Genomic DNA, 15,318 nt, shown 5'->3' on the forward strand with positions numbered 1-15,318 from the left:
GGAAAATGTCCTCATAATGCATCGTTTTATTAATGCTCAGATATTCTGAAACACAGTGATTTGATTTCTTTAAAAAGAGCCGATGTGTATCGACGTTTTGATAAATTGCAGCTCATCCTCTGCAGCTCATCTTTGACTAAATATAGACAGAATGAGGTTACTTACTAAGTCATTATAGACGTGAGGTAACCACAGTAGCAACTTGTGTCAGTGACTCCCCTTGGCTTTCCTCCTCCTGAACCCAGGGCCAAGTATTTACAAAGTGTGTGTGTGTGTGTGTGTGTGTGTGTGTATTTCTGTAAGTGTGTATCCGACATTGCCATTAGCACGATTGGTGAATGAACACATGTGCATATCATGTTTGTGTGTGTGTGAGAGTGTGTTATAATTTGAAAGGGGAGTTTTTAGGAGGTCAGCTCTGCTAGTCAACAGCTCCTTCGGATTACATCGTTCCACTTCCAACTACTCTGCTCGAAATGAAATAGGGGGCATTTGACCTAGTCTGTCGTATGCTCTGTAGGGCCGGCGATGACAGCGTCTCAGACACTGGAATGAGTCTATAAAGGGAGAGCTATATCTGTCAGGCCTCTGATTCAAGCTCCTTAACCGTAAGTCTACAGACTTTTAAAATAAAGGATCTCTCAGCATATTGCTGAAAGCCAAACTTGGGAGGGACATGAAAAAAATCACAGTGATTTACTGATTTTCAGGTTAAATGACTTTTAATGACTTCACAATATGATGTTATGTATCACAATGGCCATGCTGCGTCAGTAATACAACGACAATGAACACATCTGAACAGAAATCAGAAATCTTGTACTGTAAGGTGAACTTTGTATGGATTGTGCATACATTTCAGTGTTCCCTCATCAGCCATATGCAGCGGGTGTATGGCTGTGACGTGAGGAGCGTGTGCAGCTGTATCTAATTAATAGTGTGAAAATGTTTGCCTATAGATCCTAAGCTGTTTACGCCATCCCCATTACTGTCTCTGCAAGTGAGTGGAACACACAGTTGCCTTACCCTGAGGCGTTTGAACCCAGGGCTTCCACTCTCGAAAGTGGACACCCCGGCCAAGCTCCTTGCCAGTTCCTTGGTTTTGATAGCCACCAATTTTAGCCTGCTGTCATCTGAAGTTGATGTTCATGTTTTTGCTGATAGGTGACCAGGCATGCGGCAAGAGATGAAACTGGATACCTCAGATCCGGAGGGCACGGTTCCTTGGAATTACCTCTGCATGTCCCGACCCACGCCTACCTCAGATGATCATTTCACTCCTTGATCAAGCCTTTCCCTTTTTTAGTAGACAGTGTCGTCCAAAATCCAAGCCGGGGGCAACTGCAGGGGGATCAGTTCACAGGAGAACCACACATGGGTTGTTAATCAAGGATGACTTCAAAGGTCTCGAAGTTTATTTTTTATTGGTAATGTTTATATGATTCTACTCTCCTGGCATTTGATTGCACACCCACCAGCAGGTTGACTGAGCTTCTGTTGAGTTTTGTCAGTGTATCACTTCATGTGTGTAAGCTGAGACTCAACCAGAACATTTTTCTGACAACAGTTAACAAAACACACGTTTTAATATATCTACAATATCTCTTCTAGAGCTGAAACACTCAGACGATAAATTGATTAAGTGATTGCAGAAAATCAATCTGCAATCACCGCAACACCAATTAATTAATTGCTAAAGTCATTAATCAGGCAAAAATTTTAAAGATTTTCTGTTAACTGAATGTCTCTGGGGGTTGGAGTGTAGATTAGACTAAAACATTGATTAATTGGTTAATTAATCAAAATATAGCTAAATTAAGTGATTATATGAAATAAACATCAGTCAATGCCTACTCCTTCATGCGGCTTTGATTCAGTAGTTTGATGACTGGGTCCTTGACACTGATCCGAGCTATGGTCAGAAAGATAAACAAAAAAGGCATTAAGAAAGAACTGGCCCTGCTGGATGAAAACTGGTCAGTTTAAGAGACCCACCAGCAACCTGGTGATTTTTTACACGTGCACCAGCTGAGAAGTGTTGATTAGTTAAAATTTCATCTGTGTCACAAACAATAACTCCTCCTCTAGAGGCAGATTCAATAGATTTCCATTGCTCTACTGTACAACCTGGCTGTTTTCTTTTCTTGGCAAGCTGCTGACGACTCTACAGGCAAATCATCAGAAAAACCCAAAACATTCTGCCTGTACAAATAATTTCAAGAATCATTTGAGGTGAGTGCAGGTTTCCCTTTTTTCTGCTTATTTTCTTTATAGGTAGAACCGTATTTACACTGGCACTGACAAGGCCTCGCTTGTTCAGAAGCTCAGAGGTTTACTTAGTGTTAACTCAAACATTTTTCCTCCTTTGCACCTCACCTGCCATGTTTCTGCATGTTACAGTGAGCTGTACAACGTAAACAGACTGCTGAACCGTGATACTAGGTCAGGCCGAGGCTGATGCTGACCATCTGGACTGCAAGTTGTTGCTGCTGTGTGTCTGATAGCATTTCTCAATCCATAGCTTCCTTGAAATCCTCTAACTTGAGCCTGCTCACTTATAAATCTTTCATTACTTCCTTGTGCTCACAAACAAGGCCAATTCAAAGCATGGTGACTGATTTCCCTCCCTGTTTGGATTTTTTTTTTTTTTTTTCCACTCTCAATGGCTGTTTTTATTTTTGTCGTGTTTCCACTGCATCTCTAACTTAACATTTTAGTATGATGTTATGTTTTGGAGCACACAGGATTGTGGCTTCCTCCTACAGCCACTGATTAACTAGTGTTGGGATGATGAGTTGAAGTGATTATGAAGGGTGCTTCTGTTTCCATAGTCGCCATACATTCATTACTTTTCTAAATCCATTATCCATTTGCACGCAGAAGTTATCTTCTGTGAATTCCTTACATTTCAGCCAGCATGCGAAGAAAAGAAATAAGAAGCACATGTGAATATTGAAAATGTAGCCTTAATGTGTTAAATATTGCATTTGCAAGCTATATTTCTCTGGAGAGGACATCACCATCTTGTGCTTCAACCACTGTAAATACAGCACAATAAACCAGGCCTACAGATTCATATTAAGAATTTATACTCATGTTTGTGTCTGTGTAGATGTTGTATTTTCAGCTTTCACCAGAGCTGTAATTGAATCCAGCTCAAAAAGCAACCCTCTGCTGTGGAACCTTAGAGACTCCTATAAATAAACAGGCAACACTCCTTCAACACTTGCCTATATGGCACATGGAATGATTAGCTCATGGCTCGAGCCCTCTGATCTTACAGTGTGTAGCCACAACTATTTTCTGTCAGCTATGTGCATTGCTTAACTCATGGAGTGTGTCAAGAATGTGGTCTCTTAGGAATTCACAAAATTGAATTAGCCTATACTGTACATTGCCACTCATTTTATAATGAGTGTTCCTTCATAATAGCTTTGTGAAAGGGGGATTTGTAAGGAAAAACACATGTATGCAAAGGCCACTATGGATGCTATAGTATTATTAGTTATGTTGTACATATGACTGTATATTCAGCACAGCTCAACCAGCGGCAGTGTTGGTGTACTTAAGGCCTTATAGAAAGAGAGAAAAAAGAAATATCTCATTAAACTAAATTAAATGTATTTGCACTGTTTTTCATGCTGGTTAAAGTGGACAACTAAGTTTCATTAAGCAATTTTCTACCACTAGATGGCAGACATTTGAGATTTGGCTCTAATGTAGCACTATTGTTTTACATTTGTCATGGTTAACCTCATAGCAAACTTAGCTTGAACCTTTAGCACATACACAGGAACATGTGGATCCCATTGGATTCATATTTTTGTACAGGAAATGTATAATACACTTAGCGTGTCTGAACTTCAATGCCTACCTGCATAGTATGGAGTCTGCTGGCAGACAAAAGAACAAAAGAAGAAGAGTTTGAGCTAGCTTAATAATAACCTGAACGTTCTGTCATAATGAAGCTGTTATTCTTTCTCAAGTATAAACCCAGTGGTTAATAGCTGCTATGAGTTTAAGTTTAGTGGTGTTTTCTTCCAGAACTCATGCTTGTACCGTGTTTCTAAGTTGATAATGTTCTCCATCATGTAACTGTTTCGCTGGTACAGAAGTAACGAAACATGTCTAGTCTCTCAGGTGAAGATCGTATCCGAGATAAGCTAGCTAGTTAGCTGGAAACTTCGTGTCGCCGAGAGAAACTGTTAACGGTCGACTCTGGGAAGTAAAAAATGTCAGGATGTAGCACCGTGGCTTAGTCAAGTTAACTAGCTGCTTAAAACAAGTCAAATATGCAGTTAGCTAGTTTTAAACCAGCTAACGTTGTGTTGCTACGCTGTTTTTGTAACGCTAACGTTACCAAGTGTTAGCGTTAAGCTAGTAGCGATGATTAGATTTATGGATTTTTATCTTTTTATTTTTTTTGGGGGGGGGGGACTGCTTCAAAAAATGACTGAGAAGAGAAGTGAGGCCTTACCAACGTTACATCCTAACTTGACTGGACCTGGCATGAGATAATGTCAGTGGAGTTGGAGTCTGGAAGACGGTGGGACAAATGAAGTAGTATGAATTTGCCACCATGACTGGGACAGCGCCGCGGTTTTCGTCAGATATCGGTAGGTGAGGCAAATATTCCCTCTTCTCTCTAACCTCTTTACACAGCTCGTTCAAGACGGGAATGTTGTGTATTCATATTCATATTCATATTCATGTCCACCTCTTTTCTGCTCCCTGTCTGGCTTTCCTCTAATGGCATATTGTCTGGTCTGTATGAACATAAGGGCAGTGGTGGAAGAAGCACTCACATGTTACTTAAATAAAAGTAGTAATACCACAGTGCAAAAATACTCTATCACAAGTAAAAGTCCTGCTTTCAAAATACATCTATTATGCAGGATGACCCATTGCAGAGTAATATATATAAATATTATATGACTGGATTACAGTTACTATTGCGTTGATGTGTTCATCACTTTAATATTGCAACTGGTAAAGGTGAAGCTCATTTTCATTACTTTATATACAGTACTGCTGGGAAGCTTGTTAATTCACCCTAGTTAAATAAAGTTTTACCTTAATCTACAATAATATATCAGAATTTATTTGTTGGTATTATTAATCTGAATCTGTAAAGCAACCAAATAACTACAGTTGAAAAAAATGTACAATATTTTCCTCTGAAATGTAGTGGAACAGAAGTAGTAGCATAAAATTGAAATACTCAAGTGAAGTACAAGTTCCTATGAGTTGTATTTAAGTACAGTATTTGAGTAACTGTACTTAGTTACTTTCCCCCACTGCATAACAACACTTAGCAACTGCTGATGTGGTTTTGTTGTTGTAATGGGTCAAATGCAATGTACCTTGTCAGGACTGCTGAAGTCTGTCTTTGTGTGACGTTCACACATACAGACTGATCACCATGGACAGGGCCTCCTAACTCTGAATTCACTTATTTTACATGATTAGCTGTCAACTATCACTATTAAATTACACCTGTATTTCGTATGCAAGAACATGAGCTGGATGAGAGACATTAAAATACCATGTGTCTTTATGTACCTTTATGATATGTGCATTCTGATTTAAACCGCAATCTGGCTTCCAAATGTTAACCTGCAGTTGAAAAAATCTGTAACAATAATAATTATTTGCAGTCCTATACGAGGGGTGTAGGCAATATCAGGGTATTTTTGCGATAACAATGTTCTTGACAAATAACAAAATACAGAGTACGACTTGCCGAAGATTTGGCGATGCTATACTGACGTGGGATCCATTTTTCTCATTTTTTGTACTCTCTTCCATTTAAGTGTGCTGTATGTGCAGCTGGATGGCGATGCTTGTAAATGGAGCTTTCACTTTTACTAATTTACTGCAGTACTTACGGTTTTTACTGACCTTAGGAAGAGCATGTTGAAACTATAAAAACATATTTTGTGGCATTAATATTGTTGCAGTGATTTGCTCTTGTTCTCAGGCTGTACACCTGGACCTTGCAGACAGAGACTAATGTAGTTATACTTATTTGTACAGTCAGGTGCACACATTCAAATCTCCAAAGCCCAGTTTTTGCAAATAATGCATTTATTAGAAGGAGAGGAATAATGTTAATATAGAAGTTTCCCTAAATGCATACTTTTTAGCTTTTAGCACACACTGCGGTACCTTGAAGGTAGAGCCAACATTTGGTATGTGAAACTCAAAAATATACCCGCTGCATTTAGCAAGTGCATGATTAAGTTGTACCAACATTCTTGCAACAGACTAGATTGCACAGTCTTGCTTATCTGATACACGATAATGATGAACAAGAAAGTGTGGTGGCTGTCATCTTAATAAATTTAGATCTGTCAGGAAAGGTTGCTTCATGTAGTAGAAGCATAGTGACCAGGGCAGGGAGTTTTAAGTGACATGGTGATTGAATTACTTTCTGGCAGCGCCTCCAGTGTAGATGATCTGGAAATGCGCCCTCCAGCCATTATAGAAACTGTTTATTTATGTGCTTTGTTGGGCTTTCCTGACTCAAAGGTATTGCTGGCAGGCATCAGCTTTATAAAACTGTCCAGAGGAACATGCTAATTCGACTAAAGTTAGCATCTCACAGTTTGATGCAAACATGAAGAGGCTGTATCACCAGAACACATCGGAAACAATCGAAAATTACTCTGCCACCACCTTGAAATTCCCTCCACTTTAAACAGAACTAGTGTAATGCAAAATAAAAAGTCAGACAATTGATAAGATTTGATTGGATGATGAGTCAGAGTTTCTGCAAAGTGCATTAATTTATTTTTGGTGGAATAATAGATGGAATGAAACACAAATTGCACATCAATTAATTACCATCAGATGTGTCAAAAAGGAAATAGCAGACAGAATAAATACTGAACCTTACCAAAATATTAGCTCACCAAAAGCTAAAACATAAATGTTATACGTTATCAGTTGAGTTTCAAGGAATGTTAATTCACAATGTTAAGGTTAGATAAGCTCCCATTAGGACACGTACCCTAGGAAAAAACAAAAACATGGATGTAGACAAGCTGCTGCTTTGAAGCCTCGTTTTGGACTCAGTGCCAACAACCGTGGTGGGCTGTGGTTGATAGGCAGGGGATGCTTGCCAATAAAGCAAACACACATCAGAACACACTTCTTTTTAAGCCTTAGGGAAGGCCCAGATCAAGCTGACAGAGTCCCTGACACTGATTGATTTTCTGTGGGAAGCAGGAAGTGCCTCCCAGTGAACACGACAGGATCGCAGGCAATGAAGAAAGGCAGACAGCAATTGAATCCGAATCAACGGTCTGAAAAAAGACCAGAATATTGGCATACCTGAGAAGCTAAAACCAGTACGCTTTTGTGAGTTTAAATGACTACCCTTTTCAGCTCTAAAATAAATGAAAATTGAAGCATGTTTTCTTAGTTCCGACATAAAAATGTTTATTATTTGAATTATTTAAAAGCAGCTCTTGTATTTGTCTACTGTACATTACATGTACATCAGCAACTACAATTGAGGCAAAATTCATTTGGATTGACTAACGTGGATCTGCCCACAAGCAACTGTTTCAAGGAGGTTTTGGCGTCCTCAAGCAACCCCTGGTGGCCTCATCACAGTGGGTCACCAGTAGAACTGAAACAATTGGTCAGTTGAAAGGCAGAAAAATGCCAGTCAAGTAGTAATATCTTTTGGTCCTGTGCAGTTAGCTGAACAAATTTAGCAATTTGAAGACTTCACCTTGGGCTCTGCTAAATTGTGATGAACATAAACAAAAAATTCATCTGAAAGTCCGCCGACAATAAGCTGATAATTAACATTACACAGCACAAATGAAGTGACTGAAAAACCAAGGATTGTGAGATCAATAACTTATTTCTGGACAAATTTTAAGATAGGGCAGGCAAATTGTCAGGACATGTAGTGAGGGTGCATTTCAAGAAGTAGTTTGCAGCAGTTATGAGACTAGTATTCGCTTGTATTGTTTATGAATAATTTTACTTTATTCAGGGATTGCAGAGCAATCTATGCTCCAAAGTATGTTCAGTAGTTTTGCTTGAAGCGCCTGAGCATGTGTTCTTTATTGCTTCACCATATCTGACATGCTGATGGTCTACAGATGACGGTCTGGCCAGCTGCCCCTGCTGTACGCTAAGGAGAAGGCCAAAAGTCAGGGGGCGAGCTGACAGAGGGAGGGGCAGGTTGTCTCCTATTACTGCAGCAGCCGCCAGAACTCAGCCACACTTGTTATTCACTTTCCCGATCCCTTTGCTTTCTGTGTAACTACAACACCTGCTGCGTGCTTACTCATGTCCCACTCCAAGCTTTAGGCCTGTAGCTGCCTGAGAAAAAGTGTCAACACAGGTGTGTGCTTTTGTTAGTCAGTGTTGGTAAAGTGCCTTCCATTAGTGTTTTTTAAATGTTATCTGACTGGATGGTGTTATGTCATATGGAGATATGTTCTGTTGTAGTAGAAGATATTAAAAAGTAGGACTATTTTAGTAACATCTGCATTTGCAAGAGCACAGCCCAGAGACATACGTTGACCCGTCCACAGAAATCAATCTGAACAAAATCACCTCCACCATCTCTGTGCTTTGTATATACATCACCAGACAGTGCAAGAGCATATATATGTGACCAATTCAGTATCAGCAAGAGACATCCAACTATTAAACCAAATGCTTCATGAGGCGTCTACTCGTTTACTCCATGTAAATCTAAAATCTAAGCGACAGAAACATCTGGAGCATTGGAAAGAAACAAAGCAAAAAGACTTGTGCAAGTTCAGTGTGAATACTTCAGTGTGCTGCCCCAAAATGTACTCAAGCTCATTGTTAATTACTTTTAAAAAACTGCAGCATTTTGAGGGTTTCATTATGTTTTCGTTATGTTTTGTTTATGTTACATATGTTACGTATCATTATCATTTTCCGTTCTGCATCATTAAAGTGGTAGCAAGGGATAATTCAAACAGGATTACATAGTTTCCTGAGAAATAGCTGCAGATGCTTTCATTTTTACGATTACTTTTGCTTTTGTAGTGAACAGTGAAGGTCTTGAGAAAATCCTCCACTGTTATTTTTCTCGTCTTCTTACCTGTACATTTAGCCATCTTATTGTTCACATAAGTAGTTGACAGTATAAACAGTACATACAAAGAAGTATCCCCGGTTGCCACCAGCTCATTGCTTAGTGATTAAACAGATGAGCTGTATTTAAAAGCTGTCTGTGGTGACACTGGTGACCTGTGGCTGCACTCTATTCCTGTTACATCTGAAGAGCCAGGCTGCCCTCCTGTGGCGATAACGCTTTGACAGCAGCACGTAGAGCACAGGGTTAACACAGGGGTGCAGGTACTGCAGCACAGTACAGATGAAGTAAAACATCTCCCAAGCCTGTCCATGGCGATACAGACCGAGGTACAAACATAGCTCCAGCACATAACCAGGCAGCCAGCACACTGAGAAGGTAGCAGCAGCCAAGAACACCATGACAGATGCACGGCGGGTGTTCTTGGCACTGGACACCGACATTACAGGGCTCTTGTGGAGAAAGAGAGCCAGCCGGACATAGTTGAAGGCGATGACTAGCATTGGAATAAAGTAGTAAAGTATAAACTGGCTTAGGACTACTTCGTAGTGGTGTTCATGAATGGTTGGAAGGCAGAAGGTTAAGTTTGGCAGGTTTGGGCCCACGCTGTCCTTGGTGGCAAACATACGCAGAGGAAGGCTGATGAAGAAGCTGAGGGCCCAGACCACGACAAACATGAGGATAACCAGGTCCATGGTGGGCGGCTGGTACGGGTTGGTGATGATCATGGCGCGAGTCATGGAAACGGCACACAGCGAGTAGGTGCTGGCTGCCAGACTGAAGGCCAGCAGGAACTGGTAGACCTTGCAGGAGGTGTCACCCAGGGGCCACGTCTGGCTTACGGCAGAGTGTAAGGTGAAGGGGATGAGCAGCAGGGTGAGGAAGTCAGCCAGAGTCATGCTGAATAAGAGGATGTCGAGGCGGTTCTTACGTAACGTGTTGTACTTGGCAAACAGAGAGAAGACCAGCAGGTTGGCACAGAGCCCAATACACAGGATCACTCCGCAGGTACAGGCAAAGATCAGCTCGTAAGTGTTGGGAACAGCCATGTTGTCACCGACTTGACATCACCTTTCAAAAAAAAAATTATTGTTTCTCAGATTAGACAATTGACAAACTTAATCAGCAACTATTCATGTAATTTGTTTCAGTCTTTTTTCCAGCAAAAATCCCAAACTTTTCTTGATTCTAACATTTCAGGAGTTGAGTTTTTTACCTCAGTACAGCACGGTAGTATATGTAATATCTTTAGGTTTTTGACCCTTGGTTAAATAAGACATTCAGATGTGACACACTGGGCTCTGGAAAAACATAAACAGGCTTTTTTTTTCTTACTTTCTTACTTTGTAGACAGAAAAAACAGTTTGAGAAAATAAGTATTAATTGACTAGATAATGAAAATAATTGCTAGTTGCTAATTTTATTGCTGCTGAAAGGGTTAGTTAAATTTGTTTCTAGCTTGGCCAAAATGCTTTTTTGAGTTAATCAAATAGCATCTGACAGGCTTTTGCAGACCAATCGTGAGAGAAAATGTTCTGTATGTATGATCATATATCATAACTTTAACAAAATACATATATGATGCTATATCGCCAAGAGAAAAGGCACAAAGTTTTCATACCAGGAGCAGTATGGACATCTGCTCGCGTGCTTATTAACATTTGACAGCTGCTCTTAACTGCTGTATATTTCAACTGATAGTGTAATTAAGTGGATTAAGTGTTTGCCTTATCAGAATTCATTGCATTTTAAAATGTTGTCACGTGCAATGATCATCCATCATTTGGAAATGCTCACCATTGTCTTTCCTCAAAGCAGTATCTTCAGGCTCTTGTTTGTGAGTGAACTATCCTCATGATGTAAACAGGAGAGTTCTCGTTTACTGTTGTCCATCCTGTTGATCTGGGCTGAGGAAGGGTTAGGTGGCAGCCTCTCAGGTCTCATTGCAAAGTGTGATTGCTGAATGTGGAGGGAAGAAAGGCAAACATCACTTGGGTCAAATTGATTCTGGTTGACTGGGTTTAAAGAGAAATGGCCTCAGACCAGCTGCTGAGAGACCAGTGACGTACTACATATGCCTGTTTTCATATTATTATTAGATTTTATTGTTTTGTTTTGTTTTTTTTAATTACCGTCATTTTAGTAACAGCTGCACTTTGACATGATGAACCGTTGTTGGACTTATTGAACTGATCCACAGAATATCAATCTTTTTGGGACTTTTTTGGAAAACTGTGTCGCTGTAAAAACTGACCTGTCCTGACCTGTTAAAGTCTTCTCTCAATATAGTTTTTGGGGATTTGGGACTGTATGAATTATATTTAAAAATCAGCACTCTCCAAAGAACACAGGATCAGTCTATTGATTATGTCTTCTGTTCCTCCCCTTCTCTGGAGATATTAACGTCTCTGTCCTTTGTTTGATTGATTTCTTTGGTGTGAACTGCAGGCTCCTGACGGTGCCTTTATCAGGCTTTCCACAGCATTTATGACTCTGTGTCAGCTAATGGCCCACGGTGTACACTGCTGCTCTTAGCACAGGATATAGCTGATGCTGATGCATTTGCAAACCCCTCCATTACCAGCGTCTGTGCCGTGCAGTCAGCGGCTGTTAAAAAGTGCCACATGTTTTCAAGGGGGGCGTTAACAGCTTTGTTGTGTTCTGTCCGTGTCGACAAGTCAGTCAGAACAGTGTTGTTGTTGTTTTTCAAGGTCATTATCTAAAAATAAAAACCCTACTCTGACCCAAGTCTTACACTTATTTTCTCTCAGCAGAAAACATATTGCTCCTCCTCTGTAGCAAGGTTAGAGGTCACGATAAATATACAGACCAGCACCACAAAATCAGGGAAAGGGATTCAGTGATTTGCTCAAAGACACTTCAGCAGACAGACTTATAGCTGATTGAACTGTCACTGTCACCAAATCACCGCCTACTCCTTATCAACTCAAAATTTTATGATTAAATGGAAGACAGGATTTTATGGGTAACTGACCATGTTGCTTGATGTGTTACGTTGTGGAATATCACTTTATGCACAATACAGCTGAAATAATTGGTCGACGAATCTATAAGTCACTCGAAAGAAAAATGAATTGCTGATTATTTTGATAATCAGTTTACAGTTTGAATAATTTTTATATGAGTGAATCGAATATATGGAATATGGGATCAAATACTAAATATCTCAAGGTTTTGGACTGTTAGCTGAACAAAACAAGCAATCTGAAGACACCACGTTGAGCTCTGTGAAATTATGACAAACATTTTTCACTATATTCTGATATTTTTAGATTAAACTGATTAATCAGAAATAATTAGCCAAGTAGTCAATCGTGAAATTTGAAACATGTGAAATGTCTTCAAATGTTTTATCTCGTCCATTGAAACAAAATCCCAATATATCCACTTTAATATCACAAAAGACAATAAACAGACGCAAATCCTCATGTTTGAGAGGCTGGAATGACGAATGTTTGACTTAAAATAAAGGATCAACCTATGATTAATAGACTGATTTTCTGTCTATTTATGAATCATTTTAGCTCTAGCTGTCATAAATGATAGGTTGCACATTTGAGCCACATATGCTTGGTGAACAGAGACACCATGAATCAGGAATATTTCTAATGGCTACACTTTTAATGTTTGATTAACTAGAAACATGTACAGTATGCCCTCAGTGCAAGTAAAGAACATTAAATGAGTCTGAGAGCCGCTGTCTCGGGCTTGTTCTATAAAAATAAACTATAATGTAAAACGATGAGAGTGGGATTGATGAAGCATCCAATAAGTTACAAGTCCATGAGGGATCTAAGGTGGGACAGGAAAGCAGGACCGTCAAAAAGAAACATCAAATTAAAACTCAACCACAAAAGAACATGTACAGGATACAACTAAAGTGCATTATGGAATTTAGTCAGCAGCACCGTGATACATTCACAAAATAAATACACTCAAAGTGAAATAAATTATGGCAGAACAGTTCCAACAGATGTACTCAGTGAACAGTTTGTATGCAACTGTAAGTCCATGATAGTCTACACATGTAGAGCCAAACAAATTTAGACCACTCAGCCTCCCAATTTTGTGAAGTGACATTATATTCAGGCAATAAATAGCTCCTCCTGTCATCTACTTGTGCACACAGCTGGTTCGAGATGGCACCATGAAACATTGCTTTTATGTAAATCAGGGTTACAGAGGCCTTCAGATTTTCCAAATAAATATGGACCTAAGAAAATGTTATGATGATAGTTCATGAAACTTCAGGAAGTATGAGATTGAAAATACAAACATAGCAAAATATTATCATACAAGCACAACCCCAGGGCCATAATACGAAGTGACTGAGTCAGCAACGGGTTGAGTCTCTCAGATCCCAGTCTAGTTGAGCCTATGTCAGTGTCTTAGTGCAGTACCACATAAAGGTTATTGGGAGTCTCTTAGCCAGGGTACTGCGTCCTTCATGGCTCCTCTGTTGTGACGGACCGTGCTCGTCTCCGCTTCTTGTCGCTCTCTCTACGTCGGCCTAACCTCACCTTTTTTTTCCTCTTGGTGGCCACTTTTAGTGGCTGGTCCTTATAAGCCAGGGACTTGTTGGTCTCCTGGGGCAGGTTAGGGCCCTCTCTGTCCAGCCTGAACCTGTCAGGGAGGTTCTTGGTGGCCCCTGGAGGCTTCTCATGCAGAGCGTTCCCACTGAAGGTTTGGCTCTGTGTTCTGCTCTGCACAGGTGGAGTCCGCTCATCGGCTGTGTGCACCTCCTCTAGCAGTTCATGCAGCCACATGCGACGTTTGTACTCCTGCAAGGAGCGACCCTTGTCATGCATCAGCTGGGCATGGCTCACTGATCTCCTCCTTAAAGCATGAAAATTAAGACACAGAGTCAGGTCTGCACGGAAGGTTGCATGGAAGCAAATAACATCCTATAACAGCAATGTGAATGACAGGGGAACAGTACGAAGTTCACTTTTCTTTAAGCCAGTCAATAATCTGTTGTTTAAATTACCAGTGAGACAGTTAAATCAGAGTTGGCACAGACAAAATCTCACAATTTTCTTATTTTTGCTTGACTTGTAATTTCATGGTACAACACCATGTTGAGTTAATGTGTGGAGCAGTCTCAGTAGTGGTGTCATCTTAAATTTAAGGTCAGGCATCAGGAAACCTCAGTACAGTAGGTGGCAGCATAAACAAGTTTCTGAGAGCCAACACTAATCTGAGCTCCAGAATGCAAAAGTTGAGAGTTAAAACAGAGAAAACCTTCTGTACCTTAATTTGATCTGTACAGGTAAAGTGTGCTTTGAATCAAACAACAGGAATTTTCAAAAATGTTGCTTCACTATGTCAAATTATTAACTAGTCCTTCATTTGTAAAGGTTTAAGCTGCATAGTTGAATTACTTTTCTATGGCTATAATAAATATAAAATATAACTCACGTTCTGCCACTAAGTGCATCAACTGGTCTCCCATCAAGAGTCACTGGTGAGCACAGCAAGAACACAGCCAGACTCCACTGATGAAGCACGACCATAGAGCACATCCTTGAGCCTAAGATCTGGAGAACACAAGAAATATTAAATCAGTCACTTCAATTACTCAAGCAAAACCTTGTTTTATGAATTTATACTGAACTGTTTATCTACTATTCGATAGTGTAGGCCAGTAGCAGTGTAGACAGCTGAAAAATGACACTGTTCCTGCATACATGAGATCTCCCTTGCTGCATTACTTGTGCCAGAAAATAGTTTATTAAAGTAGAAGAATAAAGTCAGACTTACATGGCGTGAATGTTTAAAGTGAAAATCCACAAAAAGGTCAGGTCTTAAGAGATGATCTCGTAGCAAAAATTAATTCAGTAAATAATAAGAATTATTATTCTGCCAAATACAGTTTGGCCAGCTCAAAACGTGTGTCCAGGTCCATTGGAGTGAAGGCAGCCTGGGGAAATCCCCTGTCAGTCTGCTCCATTCATTTGCCTCCCAACAGTGTGTGCTGAGCTATTTATTTCTCCCCAGCGTCCCAATTAAAAGAGAGATAAAGATGGAAAGAGCAGCAGCAGCAGCCCATCAGCTGCAGAGCTGCCACTCAGTCTCGCAGTAATCTCATAAAGAGCAGCGATGAAGCATCTTCTCTGGTGGCCGGAGCCGGAGAGCAGAGCTGAGAGGGTTTTTCAGTCCAGCACTGTGAGCGAGCCTGTGTGAGTCTGCCTGAGAGAGGCACA

General features: G+C 40.2%; 2 protein-coding genes across 2 annotated transcripts; both read right to left on the reverse strand.

Annotated features, from left to right (window-relative positions):
* Positions 1-9,219: 9,219 nt before the first annotated feature.
* LOC143321887 (galanin receptor 2b) lies at positions 9,220-10,143 on the reverse strand. The gene has a single exon (XM_076732595.1). It carries the CDS (start codon positions 10,141-10,143, stop codon positions 9,220-9,222), a length of 924 nt encoding a protein of 307 aa, XP_076588710.1.
* A 3,356-nt stretch (positions 10,144-13,499) lies between these two features.
* On the reverse strand, positions 13,500-14,637 carry pthlhb (parathyroid hormone-like hormone b). Its single transcript, XM_076733849.1, has 2 exons — positions 14,534-14,637; positions 13,500-13,951 (listed from the first exon to the last, which is right to left on the reverse strand). The coding sequence occupies exons 1-2, from the start codon at positions 14,635-14,637 to the stop codon at positions 13,561-13,563; spliced, it is 495 nt and encodes a 164-aa protein (XP_076589964.1). The 3' UTR covers positions 13,500-13,560.
* Between the last annotated feature and the right edge of the window lie 681 nt (positions 14,638-15,318).

The sequence above is a fragment of the Chaetodon auriga genome, chromosome 6, assembly GCF_051107435.1.
Source record: "Chaetodon auriga isolate fChaAug3 chromosome 6, fChaAug3.hap1, whole genome shotgun sequence".
Classification (NCBI taxonomy): Eukaryota; Metazoa; Chordata; class Actinopteri; order Chaetodontiformes; family Chaetodontidae; genus Chaetodon; species Chaetodon auriga.

Excerpts from the sequence above, each read along its gene's own strand:
- LOC143321887 (XM_076732595.1), bottom strand. The coding sequence starts at position 10,143 with ATGGCTGTTCCCAACACTTACGAGCTGATCTTTGCCTGTACCTGCGGA.
- pthlhb (XM_076733849.1), bottom strand. The coding sequence starts at position 14,637 with ATGTGCTCTATGGTCGTGCTTCATCAGTGGAGTCTGGCTGTGTTCTTG. Across the intron at positions 13,952-14,533 it reads GATGCACTTAGTGGCAGAAC|GAGGAGATCAGTGAGCCATG; the intron begins GTGAGTTATATT and ends TCATGCTTTAAG.